Here is a 16,507-nt window from a genome sequence, read left to right as displayed (position 1 = left end):
AGACTGTGCAGCTTGGTATACCACGGTGCGTGAAACGCGTCTCCAGTGCCATGTCGTTGCCGTGCCGCCATTCTGGTGGTGTTGCGGCAGTGAAGGTGGAGGTGGCAGACGCTTGTTCCGCTGTGTGTCACTCTCTCCGGCTTGACGGTCCGCAAAAGCTTTGGCAGGCGGGAGTTGCGGCCCTGCGACGACAGTGACGCTCACCTTCGCTCATACTTTTTGATGCAACTGCTAGCCCCAACTGCCAGGATAGCAACATCCTATGGAATAAATAATTTCTTTTCCAAATCAATGCGGCATAACGGTACAGTCATTCTTGAAACTCCCGAGATTCTACCTTTCATCTACAGTAACCACATTCAATAACAATGCCTATAAAAAGGGAGAGAATATGTATAGGCTCCTGCGTGGCTCCTGTTTTACGCGATATATTCTTAACCCAATGTGTGTCCTCAGGTACGTTCAGATATGTAGACGACCATATCGTTCTGCTTTTCAAACAACCTGAACTGAGAGGCGTGGCTGCGGTTAAGGGGAGACACCCCCTGGGAGGGTCAACTTTTGAACCCTGGGAGGGTCAACTTTTGAACCCTTGGCTTAAAATTAATGAGATTTATAGGGTAGGCTGGTGGTCATACCAGAGGGTGCATAACAAAATTTCAGGTCTGTCGGTTAAGTGGGAAGGAATTTAGGGCAGCTTCTATCAGCAACACGCCTACCTTGTTTAGTTAACCTATCGTTCGAAAACTATCACAATATTCAAGATTTTTATTCGCTAGATGTGTAGCAGAATGGCTAGGAGGTGTGGCTATAAAAAGGTTTTTGTAAAAAGTCATTTAATTCTATCAATTTTCTCTTCTGCAAAATTGGTCAACTTTTTGGTCTTCTGTATCTTCGACAAAATGTCAACAATTTTTATAAAAGACATCTGTAAAGTGACAAAAACATTCCATAGCCGCATTCCTTATTAAATTTCAGTCAGGAAAAGTGAAGAATGAGCCTTCCCTCTATTGCCATTATCAAACGATAGGTTGACTAAAATGGAATTTATACCAAAAAGTGGAACGGAGAAAAACGCGTTCAAAGTGCTCCAAACCCTACCATTTCTTTAGCTTCGGTGGACAGAAATTAATTTATAAAAAATTAACTATGCAGTCTAAACTAGTGAAAATTTTTGGGAATACTCTCTGGATGTTGGTGGATGTAAATATGTAATTTTTCAAAATCAGTGTTTTTTGCAGAATTTTGTTTTTCTGGGTAGTGTCCCCCCTTAACAACCCACGTACAACATTTGTGGCACAAGCTAATGTTTGTTTCTGAATTGCCAACTAACAGCGTGCTTCAATTTCTGGACCTCCAGCTATCCTTCCAAGACGGTCACCCATGTTGGACTGTACTCGCCATGCTCCGAAAAATGCCTTCTTCCGTACGACTCGACGTGGAATAATGTGAAGTTGCTTAAAAGCGGCCTTGTTGAAGTCGTGTCAGCACGCGACAAAGACCAGTTTTGGTGCACAAGTGCAAAGGCTACAAGAATCTGGGTATCCAAAATCGTTAGTTTTTTATACGGTTGAACGCACACAAACACAAAATGAAACTAAGCAAAGAAAGATTGACTGGAAATGTCGGCCTGTGATTCTACCTTACATCCATAGAGTCTTCCACAACTTGAAAAAATGTAGCCTCCAGGTATAAAGCACCGGTTGCATTATCAGCACCGAAGGAACTAAAAAAATTGCCCCAGATAAACTCGCCGAATGGACAGGAAGGCCAGTGCGAGGTTTAACGTACCAATAAGTATGTAAACTGCTGCTTAAGGGTCATACATGATATCCCGTTTTCCTGCAAGAAGGTGTACGTAGGACAATCTGGCCGCCGCGTAAACGTAGGATTTTGAGAGCGCGAACTCCAGGTCATCACCATTGGGACTCCTGGCTTTACATGTTGGAGACTGCAAATGCGTGCTTTTGTGCTCTGAAACCAAAGTTCTAAAGTGTGTGACAAGTGCATCAGTATGCCATTGGTGTACTGACTGGTAAGGAGCTGATACTCCTCTAACTCTTTTCGCAATTATTTCTGTCCTCTTAAAGGTTTTTAATTTTTCCTTAATCTTTACTCATCTTTATCTTTCCTCTTTTATCAAAGTTTTTGTTTTTGATTATTTTAAATTTTTTAAAAATATCTTTATGATTTAATTTAGTGTTACACGTCTATCTGCAACATTACATTTTTTCAAGATTAAAGACAGAATAAACATGTAGGACGAAGACAACACAACCACATCTTTCAACTAGCAACGGACATATAAGAATTCCAATAACGAGCAACTGATTAAAGGTGGGAAAATTGAGGAAAGTGAAAGTAACTAAGAGAGGAAGGAGGGAAGAAGCGATAAGATAAAATGCAAAGCCAGGTTGACAGAGTCGTCTCCAATTTCAGAAATTTAGCTGCAGTTTTTGTCGGCAACAGTGAGGGATTAGAAACATTGTTTGCGCTGTTCATGGCGAATGACTCTATAATCTCCCGGCCATATCTGCTGGTATGCCCCCTAGGATTCTTGTCTGTTTAAAATGAGGCTTGCAGTTGTTGCAGGAACTGGCTTGCATTACTATGGGATAGTAGGAATCCGATGAAGTTTTGGAAACTTCGGTGTTATGTTCCTAGAGTCGGTGATTTGTGCACCTTTGTTCTTTCTTTAATCTTGGCCCGCACCAACATGCTCTTCGTCCATCAATCAAGCTTCTTTTTCTGCAATTTTCATTTGTCACATTCCACGGTCCCTTGTCGTCTTCCTCTATAAAGTACCGGTTGTGAGTAGCGCTTGTCCTGTCCCTTTCATGTTTCTGTCCTCTTGCACTACTGTATATATGAAGTTTGTTTTTGCTATGGCGCAAAACATGCATACAACGATACCTAAGAACAAATTCAAATACGCCAAGCGAAACAGTTTTGTGTAGGTTGCGATGGAATCCTGCGGTAGCTTCATGGCCACCACCATTGCTCGGATACCTTGCCGTGGAGACCAACAAGCATTCTTCTACTTGCTGTTTACACTCTTCCCAACTTCAAGCAGCAAAAGAAAATACATAGTCGAAACTACAATCCTTGGTGAAGGCCGCCCGATCCAAGGATTCCAGGAGCAGTAATCGATTTCAAAGGTTTTGAACTTATTGCAACATTTCTTTTTCTTTATTCAAAGATTACCCCGCATTGCCCAAAGCAGGGGGGTTACAGTTTTGCAAAAACACAGTCTTCACTGGCAGAGTTGCTCTTCAGACAGCCTGTTCCACTGTACAATGGTTTTAACAAAAAATGAATTTGTATAAATGTTCGTCCTGACGTGGCATTCTCTGACTTTAGAGACGTGGTCCTTCCGATGAGATACATAATGTGGTTGATGAAGGGGAACAAGGGGGACAAAGGACACACAAACACGTCATCATTCAATCGTTCGGTCATGCACCAGTCACCTAGCCGCGTTTGGAGATTTGTGTTTGGCCTTTGTCCCTCTTGTTCCCCTTCTCCAGAGATTATTCTCGTCATTCTTGTCGAGCTCGCTTGCACCTTTGCATTCAATTGCGCTATAATAATATGGTTCTCTCAGATTAGTTGCGACACTGATTCCTGTTTTGTTACTAAATGTTGAAAAGAACTTTAGTCACAATTTGTTTGTCGTGAGGACAGTGATACGTAATTTAATTCATTTTTCATTTTAGTGACACTGTCCTTCCGCCCGTACTGTCCTAAGACAAACCGAGCAGCTCTAGTCTATTTTTTTCCAGTTAATCAATCGGTGTTTTGTACAGGGTCCCAAACGGCACAAGCATATTCTAAAATCGGCCTGACCCATGCTAGATAGCCAGTATGTTTTAATGCAGTTTCTGAGCTCTTTAGATTTCTCTGAATGAAGTTCAGTGCCCTACCAGCTTTAGCAATCAGATCATCCACATTAGCATATCATGAACAATCAGTGAATAAAATAACGCCTAGATACCTGTGTGCAGGTTGGTTGCTTACTTGATTCGTATTAAATAATAGTGATTTACAAGTTTTTAGTTTTTTTTTTCTTTGTAAAACATAGTTGTACACATTTTTTGGGATTCAAATCTATTTTCCACTCAGAACACTAGGTGTGCATATGGTCTAAGTCCTCTTGTAACTCAGTGACATCACTTTCACTACAATGGGCAGTTGGGCTAGTTGGCATACGTTCATGATGAAAAATAGTGTGAAAAATACAAGGACACAGGGGAGAGAATTACACACAAGACAAGGTGTTGTCCTTTGTGTAATTCTCTCCTTTGTGTCCTTGTGTTTTTCGTGCTGTTTTTCATCATTTATTTCACTCTTAATTTTTCTATACACAATGCAGTCATCAGGGAACAACCTTGTACAGAAAAAAATATGTACTGAATTATCATTAATAAAGATTAAGAACATGACTGAAAAGGATCACATGCACAACTTCTACTTTGACCGATTTTTTGTTAGCAACTACAATCGATCCTCAATCATTGCAAACACTATCAGCACCGACGTCAGTGATCATTTATCAGTATTTATGTTGATAAATAAACCTCAGAAACCTAAGAAATGCCCAGCGACGAGTACTACCTATGTAACAGACACTACGCTAGAAAGCTTTGAAATGTCTTTAGGCGCAGTGGTCTGGAACCCGGTTTGTTCGCAGAGACACCAACCTCGCGTGTAAACATTTCTAGAGATTAAGTACAAAACGAGCGTGTTGGTAACGGTAATTAGACATGAGGAAGATACATAGAAAGGGGGGACGGACAACGAAGACTTCGTTGTCCGTCCCCCCTTTCTATGTATCTTCCTCATGTCTAATTTCTAGAGATATCTCAAAATATTTATGACCAGGATTTCCAAGTCAATACAGTCAAACAATGTAAAAAGATATCTAAGCGTCGGATGTCTAAGGAGCTTCCTAATAATATAGGGACAAAAAACATTTTGTTTCAGCATCCCTTAAAAAAAAATATATATAAAAAAGACGTTGACCTAAAGGCTCTTAAGACTTATCAAAATAAATTAGTTAATTTAGAGAAACATGCTAAGTCCAGTTATTACATAAATCTTAAAAAAAAAAAAAAAAATATATATATATATATATATATATATATATATATATATATATATATATATATATATATAAAAGAGAGAGGCAGAAATACTTTGGGAAAAAAAGAGTGATTAATCCACATGCAGGGGACCACATTATAGAGAGAATGAATTTTGGAGAATGTGTTGTTTTTTGTTGTTCTCTTTCGAATGCTGCTTTCTTTGACGTGCAGCTGAAATAAACACGGCAAGGATTACCCTAGCATCATGTGGTGCATACACCTTATTTTTCGTGCATGTCTCTTTTATTTCGAGGCGACTGCGGTACAAACACCAAAACACTGATCGAGCGAGAACATGTCTCAGTAGCTACGCTAGTTACGCAATAGCGAACCAATGCTTCTTTCGCCAAACGGCACGTCAGCAGTGATGGAAGTGCTGCGCCATTCGTGCCAAATTGCGCCTTGAGCGAAAGTCTGCTACATCTTGCGCCAAGGTGCCATTTTGGCCAAGAATTGCACCACACCTGCGCCAAGATGGGTAAAAAAAATTTATATATTTTTTATTGGTTGATTTTAATATTCAAAGAAGTAGAAAGAAAGAAAAACGGTAGAAATATGTATTTCACAGCGTCTCTACTCACCGTATACAGTGTTTTCTTTTAAGGTCGGAGCACAGTCGGAGGCTCGAACATGTACAATATGAACACACAGTAAAAGCGCAGGTCACGGGACATTTGCTGCATTTGATTGGTTTAATCAATGAAAGAACACATACAGTAAGATGGTTGGATGCCTCGATGTCGCGATTTGACCTTGTTTGGTTAATCCCATTGGCTCGTAGCGTCGGCTGTGCTTTAAATTGAGGTGAAACAAAGTTTTAAGATTGCTCGACCACCGCATTGGCCGGTTGATGCGCTAACAACTTGATCACCGACATCCTCTAAAATTTCAGACTATGTCGGCGATGTCAGGAGCCAAAAGTCGCGACAAAACATTGCAAAATACACAGTAGGATAGCAGCTACTGCAATAAGACAGAACCAGGCTCCTGTACTCCTGGTGGGATCAGTTGATTATTATGTCTGCCTCCATGGCGCCTCTCACCAGCACACACGCGTCAACCTTCACCGCCTTGCAGTGGAGTGTTTGGAGTAGCTGCTGCTGGCATGGGTGAGCGTCTGGTTTTGCACGATATACGTGTAAATTATGCTCAGTACTATTGCAAGTCCACATCCTTTGATCTCAATTATATGATCTTGTTTTCAAATGCTGCGTCGAGAAAGAAAAAAAAATGTGGTGCTTTATTTGAATAAATGTAAGGGCGAGAATAGGTTTTCATAACATTTGTGGGTGGGTGTTTTTTTTTTTTTCTTTTCCAGTTTATAATATTTAAGTCTTGAGTCTGGTAACGATCAAATTTGGGAGGTGCATTTTCACTGATAGACATGTTAGCGATTATGTTGGTTTTGGTGGCATTTTACAGAGATAATACATACAGGCTAAATAAACTACCGAGTGTAGAAGTGGGAGGGGAGGGAGGCTTTAACCTAACTGAAGTGTAATTCATTTCTCATTAATTTGATTAGTACCCATGGTAAATAGGACCTACTCTCAACAGAGCTTTATTTTTAAAACAAAAGCTCTATGTACTATCGGGAAAAAATGAAATGCGAACAGAGGAGCGCGTGGCTCGCTGTACAGGCTGCGCCACCTGGAAGTGAGCCTAGGAGCGAGGGTGCGTGGCCTACTCTGACGTGTTTACGCCCCTCCCTCTGCGCTTCCCAAGCTTCAGCAGTGCTCCTCTTAGTGCGCTGAAAGTTGTCACCGCTGTGTTTGCTGGCTCAGCGCGTGCGGTGCAAAGAAGCTTGCCGCACTCGCCGAGCAGGCAAAGATAGCGGTGACAGCTTTCAGCGCACTAAGAGGCGCACTGCCGAAGCTGGGGGGGCGTCAATCGAGGTGCGTGAACACATTGAAGTAGGCCACGCACCCTCGCCCCTAGGTTCACTTGCAGGCGGCGCAGCCTGTACCATGAGCCACGCGCTCCTCTGTTCGCATTGCATTTTTCCCCGATAGTACCTTTTGTGCCCTATTGGTTTTTATTACAAAAGGTAATAAGTAATATACTCCAGTATCAAAGAAAAACCCTCAGTCATTATCAAATATAAACTCATTTAGTAATGCAATAAATTTTTTTTTTTTTTTAAGTTTTTGTGTGATATGTTAACAGATGTTGGCATCTCCTCCAAAAGCATCAGTGACTGCTCCAAACGAATATTTTGCCTGCTACAAAACCTGCTCCAAAGGGTCAAATGCTGCTTCCATCACTGCGCCAGTTTTGAGCCCTAAAAGTTACTGCTGTAGGTACTTTCACGGTGATGCCGTGCGTGTGTGACATTTCAATACTCAATCAGCTTTCATGGGCCACAACAGCTTCAAAGCCGAGCGAGCAAACTGCAAAAAAAAAAGGCGATCGGAAAGCCAAGTTCAACGCCTGCTCGGCCATCCTTGCGATTGATCTCTGTTTGCTCCGTCCGTTTCCGACAGGCTGAAAAAAAAGGAAAACTCACCCCAGGAGCCACGCCGCCCCGGAATGGACCCGTTTGGTCACTCGAGGAGCCTTCGAAGCCACGACGACGACCGACTCGGTCGTGTTCAGTACGTTAACATAAAGCTGGGTCAGTTGGGTCACGTTCTGTAGGCCGCGACGGGACCGTTGTCACGCCGTTTGAGTTTAATTTTGACGAGAAGTATGACGAAAAAATTAGGTCAAAAGCAACCCTAAACTCTTTTTCAAATGAGCGAATTAAAGGGGAATTGCGAACGACGCACCTCAGTCTATGTGGTACCAACAAAGTTCAGAAGCGGTCGCGTGATCCTTGTATGAGGAGCCGTCGGGTGGTGTCACTCCATCTTCTTGGGGCTAAAGGTCTCCCCATCGTCCTTCAGTATCGAGACCCCCAATTCCTTCCTGGAGGTCCATTTAAGTCATGGGTGCCCATAGTCCCACCCTTGTCCGCCGAGACTGCTGTCCTCTTCTGCAAGTGCGCGAGCGTAACGAGCCATGCCCCATGTTTCTCTAGCCGTCGGTGCTCGCAGTCCTGCCCCGAACCGGGTTCACGCGGGCGCGCGAGCCTACTAAGGATGTTCAGATAGAGACCCTCGTGCAGGTGCGCGAGCAACCGGCCCTGGATGGCCACAACTATGCCAAGAGCCCCCTGATGGAGGCACACTCCCCCGCGGCCAGCTCGTCCTCCACGGACACGGCCTCGGAGGCCGGCAGCGCCTTCAACTCGCCTGTGCGGGCCTCTCCCCCCGGCGGGGCGTCCCAGCCGGTGGGGGCCGCCGGCGGGGACCTGGACCGCCTGGTGGTGGTGCGGCTGGGGGAGGAGCACCCCTTTGCGCCCCACGACCTGCTCGCCCTCCTCAAGACCGTCGAGGCCGAGATCGGGGCCTGCGAGGCTGCCCTCCGGGACGAGCTCGACAGGCGGCGCAAGTACGTGGTGAGTCCCAGAAGCCTCCTCGCTCTGCACCTCGCGACTCGTCCTTCGAGGCGCACCTTCTTAGGTGCGGTCGTTCGGGGCGTGGCCGTAGTAAGCTCCTCCCCCTTCTGTATCTTGCCAAACGCTCCCTGTTCTTGATGATGCCCGGTTTGAGCGTGGGCCCGAGATTATGCTTGAGTTTTCCCGGGCGGAGTGCGGTGCGTCTGCGCCAGAGTTATTACGATGTACGTTGTTGGAGGTTCAGCTGGTGCTGGTGTGCGGTTTCAAATTGAAGCAGACGGCAACCAGTCCAAAATTGAATTCCAGTAATCCATATCTGTGGCAAAAGGTGAGCGCATTTTCTGTCTTCGCTCGATTATTAAAGCAAATGCTATTACCGAGCATTCTTTTGTAATAGCTTGGAACATTTCTCAGTTGTATTGATAAAAACATTGACCAGAGATTTTTTTTCTGTCAAATAATGGCTTTAAACACGTAGCAAAAATAGCTTTATACATGCATTTATATACACTGTCGACACTGCTAGCGCAAACGCGGCATTGGCAATTTGCAGTGGGGTTATATACCAAAGCAATGAAGGGTATGAAGGGTATCTTGTAAATCGAGAGACGTCGGAAACTATGTACTAACACCGGATAAGCACCTACCTGTGCATCTAGTCAATCAAAATAAAGTGAGAGCCAAGTAATGAGTGCAATTTGCAATAAATGACATTTGTATTATAACACTTTGCTCATGTATTGGTGCAAAGGTAAGTTTGATCTAGCATTCAAAATATCATATCAGCATGCTCGAAAACTTTGAAAATGGGGGAAAGCCAGAAAACTCTTATCGCTCGATAAATTCAGAGCAATAAAAAACAAAAAAACCTGTTATCGTCTGCATACTTTTACTGTATTACGCGTTTTAACCGCTTGTGCAGGGCAGTAATTTTAGTGGCATATATGAGATGTGGCTATTAAATAAAGGGACTGGTGGCAAAAGTGTCATTTATTATTAAGCCCTTAATACTCATCCCCTTCAACATACTCCCCTCCCCTATCTATGCACCGTCGCACACAAAGTTTCCATGGTTGGAAACAGTGCTGCAGGTCATCATGTGTCAAGCTTCTCAGCAACACTGCCGTTTCTTCCTTTACATCGTCCACAGTCTGAAAATGGGTTCCTTTTAGTGCGGATTTTACCTTGGGAAACAAGTGAAAGTCACACGGATCTAAATCGGACGAGTAAGGTGGGTAGTCCAGCATCGCGATATTCTTATTCACTAGAAACTGCTTTACGGACAAAGCATTGTGAGCTGGAGCATTGTCGTGGTGCAGAATCCACGCATTGTTCTACTGCAACATGGGCCTCTTCTTCATCACTCGCTCCGTCAGCTTGGATAGAACTTCAAGGTAATGCTGCCGATTAACTGTCTGACCCTGTGGTACCCATTCAAACTTATCAAAGAAAAGAATCAGCATTGCCTTCACTTTCGACTTGCTCATTCTTGTCTTTTTCATTTTTGGCGACGTAAAAGATTTCCAGTGCATCGATTGCCTTTTGGTTTCTGAATCGTACTGACAAATCCACGTCTCGTCACACGTGATGATACTTTCCAGTAAGTCAGGTTCCGCTGCGTGTCATTTTATGAAGTCAGTGCAAATCTGAATCTGCGCGTCCTTTTGCACCTGACCGAGGTTTTTTGGCACCATTTTGGTGCAGACTTTGTGCATGTTAAATTTCTCATGTAAAATTTGTCATACACTTTCTTTATCAATGTGCACCATTGTTTGCTGTCATCTGAATGCTTAACCGACGATTGTTGTAAACAATTTCACTAATTTTCACAATGTTCTGTTTGGTTGTTGTCGCAACACGGCGACCCGGTCGTTTGTCGTCAGCAACGTTTTCTCGTCCCGTGGGAAATAGTTTGTACCACTCAAGTACGTGACATCACATTACCACTATATACCTCCTGCAACAATTTCAAACACTCGCTCGCAGATTTCTTCAATTTCATGAGAATTTTGATGTTGATCCACTGCCCGATTTTAACATCGGCCATATGGTCTTTTTTCATGGTTTGTCTCATCTGGTTATCTCGTCCCAGCTTGTCTTGTCTGCTAACGGCTTGTCTGTTCTGAATCTGACTTGTGTCGTCGGCTTCCGAAAGCTTCCAGGTTACTCACCTTGCATGCGCTTCCCACTGCTTATCGACTGACATAGCTGGCCTCGAGTTTTGTGAATGTTCGATAAACAGGTGCGGAACTTCGCTCCTCGGTTGTTTCGCACATTTATCCATTTCTTATACGTTTTGAATGCGTAGTCAACAAACAGGCCCGGTCCGCTCTGCTTGGCGGCGGACCACGTGAGAGCTAGCTCGTCGGCGAGTGTGTGTAGGATTTTCCACATCGGTGATGGCAATCTTACAAAGACGATTAGCGCTGTGGCGACGCACTTTTGGCACCGCTTTATTGGCTCCGTCGAATCTTGGCATCGGCTGCAATGGGGCTTAAAGGGGTACGGAGACAAAAATTTAAATATTCAGATTTCGTTCGGAAATGAGTCAAGCATGACGGATAATAACCGTAAATGATAATCGCACGTTTGTATTTTGAACGATTGGCTACATTTTTCGTTCCAAACGGTACACTCGAGCAAGCGCTCGGAGAGAAGCGAACGGAGAGCATCATGCTTGACTCATTTCCGAACAAACTTTGAATATTTCAATTTTTGTTTCCGTACCCCTTTAAAGTGAAACGGAAAATAGCCTGCTTGCCACTGTCGGCGGCGAGCAATACTTCATCCGGCACACTTAATCTGCAGGTGACTGTTGACACAAGCTGGTTCCCGACAAGGTGTAGCTTCCCGCGTGAACTTACGACATCACGGGGTGAATCCTAACTTACCGAGGGATGGCGCAGCGGGTGTAAGACGCCGGAACTTCGGATGAAAATCGATCGATAAAGTGAAGGGCACGATAGAACTCCTCCCCTAGCGATTCACTTAGGTCATTTGCCGCGAGGGGCTTCTAAAAATCCGAGAGTACTAAGAATGCGAGGCGCTACACACATCCACCATAGAAGCGGAAGCCAGGGAAAACTTCTCGTTAAGGGGGGACGTACCAGTCTGCAGCACCCACTGTAATATCCCGAGTCATCGCCCACCCCCTGCCATTCATAAAAAAAAAAAGTGGGGTGGGTCATGTCTCAATGGGTGAGCATAAAAAGTAAAAACAAATCGGAAAGAAGCGCCCATTTTTTTTGTGCGTATCTAGCGCGACTGCAGAAGAGATACATTTAACTCAAAACTCGAATTAGTTTTATTGTTTTATGCAAAAAAAATGCTCACGAAAGAATGTTTTACTACCGCGAAGTCTGTTGCTTGCATAAGCGCCATCGACACCGCCGCCGATCGACATACAGCGTGAACATTTGTTTCGTGAAAGCACGTTACACCGCCATGTTCTCCTGGTTAGTGAAAAAAAAGTCCACAAGAAAATAGGAAAACCAACCTGGAGCCATGAGCGAGTGGACCAAAGAAGCAACGAAGAGCGATGCTGGGAGAGCGAAAAAGCAGGCGATCGCGTTGGTAAATACTTTGGCATTGAGCCAAGTCGGGCGCTTTGTCAATTGCAAGCTCTTGCACAACTTTCTTGTTTGGTGTATACATGCGTGCGTTTGTGCATGGCGTGCTATCAATGCGGGTTAAGGCGGCGTTGCTGCATGGCATGGATGGCACCACAAACACGGAGCTCGAAATGGGACGCTCTACAAACGTCTGTGTGCGTTGTTCCCGCAAAGCTTTATTTACCCGTTGATTTTTTCTTAAACATTGCAAACCGCTGTCGCAACATGCCGGGAGAAGAATCAGGTTCACAGCAAGCTTACTTCGACAGAGAAACTTTGACGTTACGCGGTTACATTCCAAGATATGGAGCGTTCACTTACCTCGTGATCCCTGAATGGTTTACTGCTTGTGTTATCTTTCCAACTTTATTTTTTTCTTTTGTCGGTACGATTTTTTTGTAAGCAAAACAAACTTTCATTCTGTAGTCTCCATCGTTCTTTTTTCGCACGGATACACTGATTTTGAGATTGCTCGCGAAGGAAATGCGTAAAAAAAAAAGAAGTGTCTTCCTTTCCTTCAATTTACTTTGTCACGGATGTCCTCCCACTGTAAGATCCGTGGCCGCGCCATTCGGGTAGGATGAATGTTCGCGGATCACGGAGTCAGCGTTGGGGTATTTGAAGGGGTGGGTGATGACTTGGTGTTTTTTTTTTTTGAAATCAATATGGCCCAAAAAGTGAGGTGGGCGATGACTCAAGGATGGGCGATGACTCGGGATATTATGGTAGTGTGCTGATTAACACGGAGCGTGCAGCTGCAACGACGTGACACAATGGATGGAGGATCGTGATGTCTCGAATTCCGAAATTTAGATGAGCGTGCTAGTGCTCAGACCATCGGCGGCCATGTGCTGTGTTGGATGAGTTTGATTCCCGGTGGACCAAGTTATGATTTACCGCTATCTAAAGTCTAGACTAGCAGGCGGGGTGAGGCGCCAGACTAGAAGCACCGGACATGGTGGCAGGGAAACACTAGGCTTGCGAGTGTGTTTGGCCAAGCAGCCAAGACAGTCCAGTAGTAATGGGAAGGGTCACTGATCTGTTAGAGCGGGCCGTGACCTCCACCTAAACTGCGTCCAACAACTTAATAACGTGCGGAAAAAGAAATTCGGCGGAAAAATGAGAAAAAAGTATACGTGTCACATGAGGCCTTTTAAAAAAATGTTGTTTTTTCATTTGAGCGTTTTTTTAGGAATAAGGATGAAGCAAAGGAAATGTTCATGGCCGCTGCACAAAGTCTGTGCCATCACGAGTACTAACCTTGGAAATGGCACGCTCACTGGATCGTTCAAGAGCCCTGCCGTTTACTTGTCATAGCAGTATATTTTCTGCGCAACTCAAGTGGACATTGAATACTTTGCACAAACTTGCAGAAGTTGAAAACTTTCAATGTGCTCGAAAACTTAAAATTGGCTACCAAGCATTGAAATATTGAAATGGAGCTTTAGCTAACCAGTTAGAAGTATAGTTCATTCAAGTTACCCTAATTACTAATTAGTTACAATTTCAGTAACTACTAAATGTTTCTCATGTTTCATTAAAATTTCATCGATTGCAATTACAGTGTGGAAGCGCTCTGCCATTTGCGCCAAATTGTGCCATGAACGAAAGTCTGCTACATCTTGCGCCAAAATTCCATTTTTGCTAGCGCCAAACCTGCGCGAAGATGTTTTGACATATGTTGATGTTTGAAACATAAAAACAGTTGATTATTGGTTGACTCTATTATTGAGAGAAGTACAAGAAAAGTAAAATAGTACCAATATATATTTCACAGTGTCTCTACTCTACTCACCGTATAGTTTGTTTAATCTTAAGTCAGAGCACAGTCGGAGACTTTAACACATATAACTACGACCAAGCATGCAAAAGCGTGTCATGAGACATTCCCTGTACTTGATTGTTTTAGTCGATGAAAGACCACGCACAGAAAGATGAAGGAATGCCACAATGTCGCACTTTGACGCTGTTTGGTTGATCCCGTTGGCTCACGGCGTCGGCTGCGCTTTGAATTAAGGTGAAGAAAGGTTTAGAGATTGCTCATCAACTGCGCTGGCAATGTCGGACAATGTCGGCAATGTCAGGAGCGAAAAGTCGTGAGAAAACATTGCAAAATAGCAGGATGGCGGTTATTCTGACGAGACAGAACCAGGACCTTGTACTCCTGATGAGATCACTCGATTGTCATGTCTGCCACGTGCTTCCGCGCTGCCGCTCACCAGAGCGCACGTTGAACTTTACCACTTTGCACCCGAGTGCTAGGAGCAGTGGCTGACATGGGTGAGTGCCTGGGTTATTGCGATAGGCTTGGAAATTATGATCAAAACTGTTCCATGTCTACCTTTATTTGTCTTGACTTTAAATTGATCTCTAATCTAAAAAAAAAAAAAAAAAACAACGAGAAGAAAAAAATAGTGGGTATATTTTTTTGAATAAACATGGTAGTCAAGGTAGTTTCTGTGCAGCTATCGGTCGAAAAGGGAGCAAACTTTGTCTTAATTTTAAAGTGCAAGTGTAGGTTTTCTTAATACTTGTGGGTGGTTGTTTTTGCTGTTTATAATGTCAGAGTATCGAGTTGGGTGGGTTTTTAAAACGGGGGGGCATTTTTATTGATAGACATACGCTCGTATGATGGTTTTTAGTCATTTTACAGAAACTATATTTACAGGCTAAATAAACTACCGGGTGTAAAAATGGGAGGGTAGAGGCTTCTTTCCATCTGAAGTGTTGCGTGCGCAATCATTAATTTTTCAGCAATTTGTTGAGCACCCATTGCGTAGCAATGCCACAGTGCCCCGAAGACCGCGCTAGACAGACAAGCTGGTAGGTTGACAAGTTCATTCCCTCAGTCGAGCCAGCACATATAACGTGGAAGGGGAGTGAGGGGGGAAGAGGGAGAACGACTGTTGTCTGACTCGCCAAAAAATGGAAACATTGCACCGGCTTGCATGACCTTGTTGATCGCCGTAGCGGTTGTTCCGAGATATCGTTGGGTTATGTTGCCGACGGATGTGGTGGCGCATTGTTCTTACCTTTTGAAAACGACCGAGTGGGCTTCTCCCCGTAGCAGGCCGAGGCTGGAAACCGTAGCCGTAGGGGTTCCCAGCCTGCTGCGGTCATTATCATGGATGGACTTATTTAGCGACGCAATGACTTTTTAAATATTGAGTGATGTGCCAACTGATGTTGGCATCGACTCCAAAAGCGTCAGTGGCTGCTGCAAACCAGTATCTTGCCTGCTACAGGAACTGCTGCAAAAGGTCAAACCACTTCCATCACCGCAATTGTAACTTGGCTACGTTTTCCGTGCAACTTTTCTTTCTTTGAAACTCCTTCGTGTGTGCGGAAAATGCCCGTGCAACCTCGATTCTGTCGCCATACGAAATTCGAATAACCTTTCCTTTCTTTAACTGGGTCGCGTTTCCATGGCAAAGGCCTGCTGCTATCCTACACGCACGAGGACCTTGCCCCGCTTTAGTAGCTTCTACTGAGCTCTCTCTTACGGCATTCAAAATAAAATGAGATAACTAAAGTGCTAGGGCCCATTGAATCTTATTCTATTTTTCTATATTTGTCTCGAAAATGGCACGTTAGTTTCGTGCCTAAATGGATTTCGTTCTGGGACCCTCAGATCCACCCCATTTGTGAAAGCCACCATGTTTGCTGGGTCGGTTACATACGTTACCCACCATCCATGGCGGTGCGGTGTTCCCTTGCACGCACTCTCAGACTCGAGTCTCTCGGCGTCTTGCACTTTAGCTTCCTCGTCGTTTCAAGTATGTTTCTTTGAGACTATGGCATCTATGGCGTTACTCGCTTTGGAGTCTTCTAGTTCCGACGTATCCGACATTGATCGCAGCAGCGACGAGAGCGATTGTTATCGAGGTGTTGGAAGCTGGTCATTTTGACTTCGACCCGCTGACGACCAGCTCCGGTGACGACGAGGATATTGTCACGGACAAACTCTCCGTTGTCCGCAATGATCTCGTACGTACGAGTACTCGGTCGTGAAACGGTCCGCACGCGTTGCGTCTAACGGGGCACAGCCATCATGTGCAACGTTAAGTTACCATGCCTTCCGTCGCGTGGGATTCTTCGGAACAACAAAACTGGTGGCCAATTCTCCTGTACATTCTGACATCCCACTGCACAACAGACTTTGCATAACATTTCGAAGTGCTTTCGCATTGGGAGCTATGCAAGCATTCTTCTGATGCCCAGCGCTTGTGATCTAGGCAAGGGTAAGCCTAGGTTGGGAGACTGTTCAACCACACGATCATGATCAGATGGTTTATGGACACCATGGTGCAACT

General features: G+C 44.3%; 1 protein-coding gene across 2 annotated transcripts in view; it reads left to right on the top strand.

Annotated features, from left to right (window-relative positions):
- The window catches only part of LOC8040899 (ubiquitin carboxyl-terminal hydrolase BAP1), a 33,074-nt gene that overhangs the window by 12,649 nt on the left and 3,918 nt on the right, over window positions 1–16,507 (top strand). The window contains exons 6-7 of one of the 2 annotated variants that reach the window (XM_029969354.3): window positions 7,628–7,738; window positions 8,251–8,583. In XM_029969354.3, coding sequence (XP_029825214.1) covers window positions 7,628–7,738; window positions 8,251–8,583 — 444 coding nt within the window. The remainder of the gene's footprint in view (window positions 1–7,627; window positions 7,739–8,250; window positions 8,584–16,507) is intronic. The other variant, XM_029969355.4, reaches the window with a different exon arrangement.

Source organism: Ixodes scapularis, unplaced genomic scaffold (genome assembly GCF_016920785.2).
Source record: "Ixodes scapularis isolate PalLabHiFi unplaced genomic scaffold, ASM1692078v2 PGA_scaffold8__174_contigs__length_109621045, whole genome shotgun sequence".
Classification (NCBI taxonomy): Eukaryota; Metazoa; Arthropoda; class Arachnida; order Ixodida; family Ixodidae; genus Ixodes; species Ixodes scapularis.
Note: the sequence above shows the minus strand (reverse complement) of the source record. Positions and strands in the feature narration are given on the sequence as shown.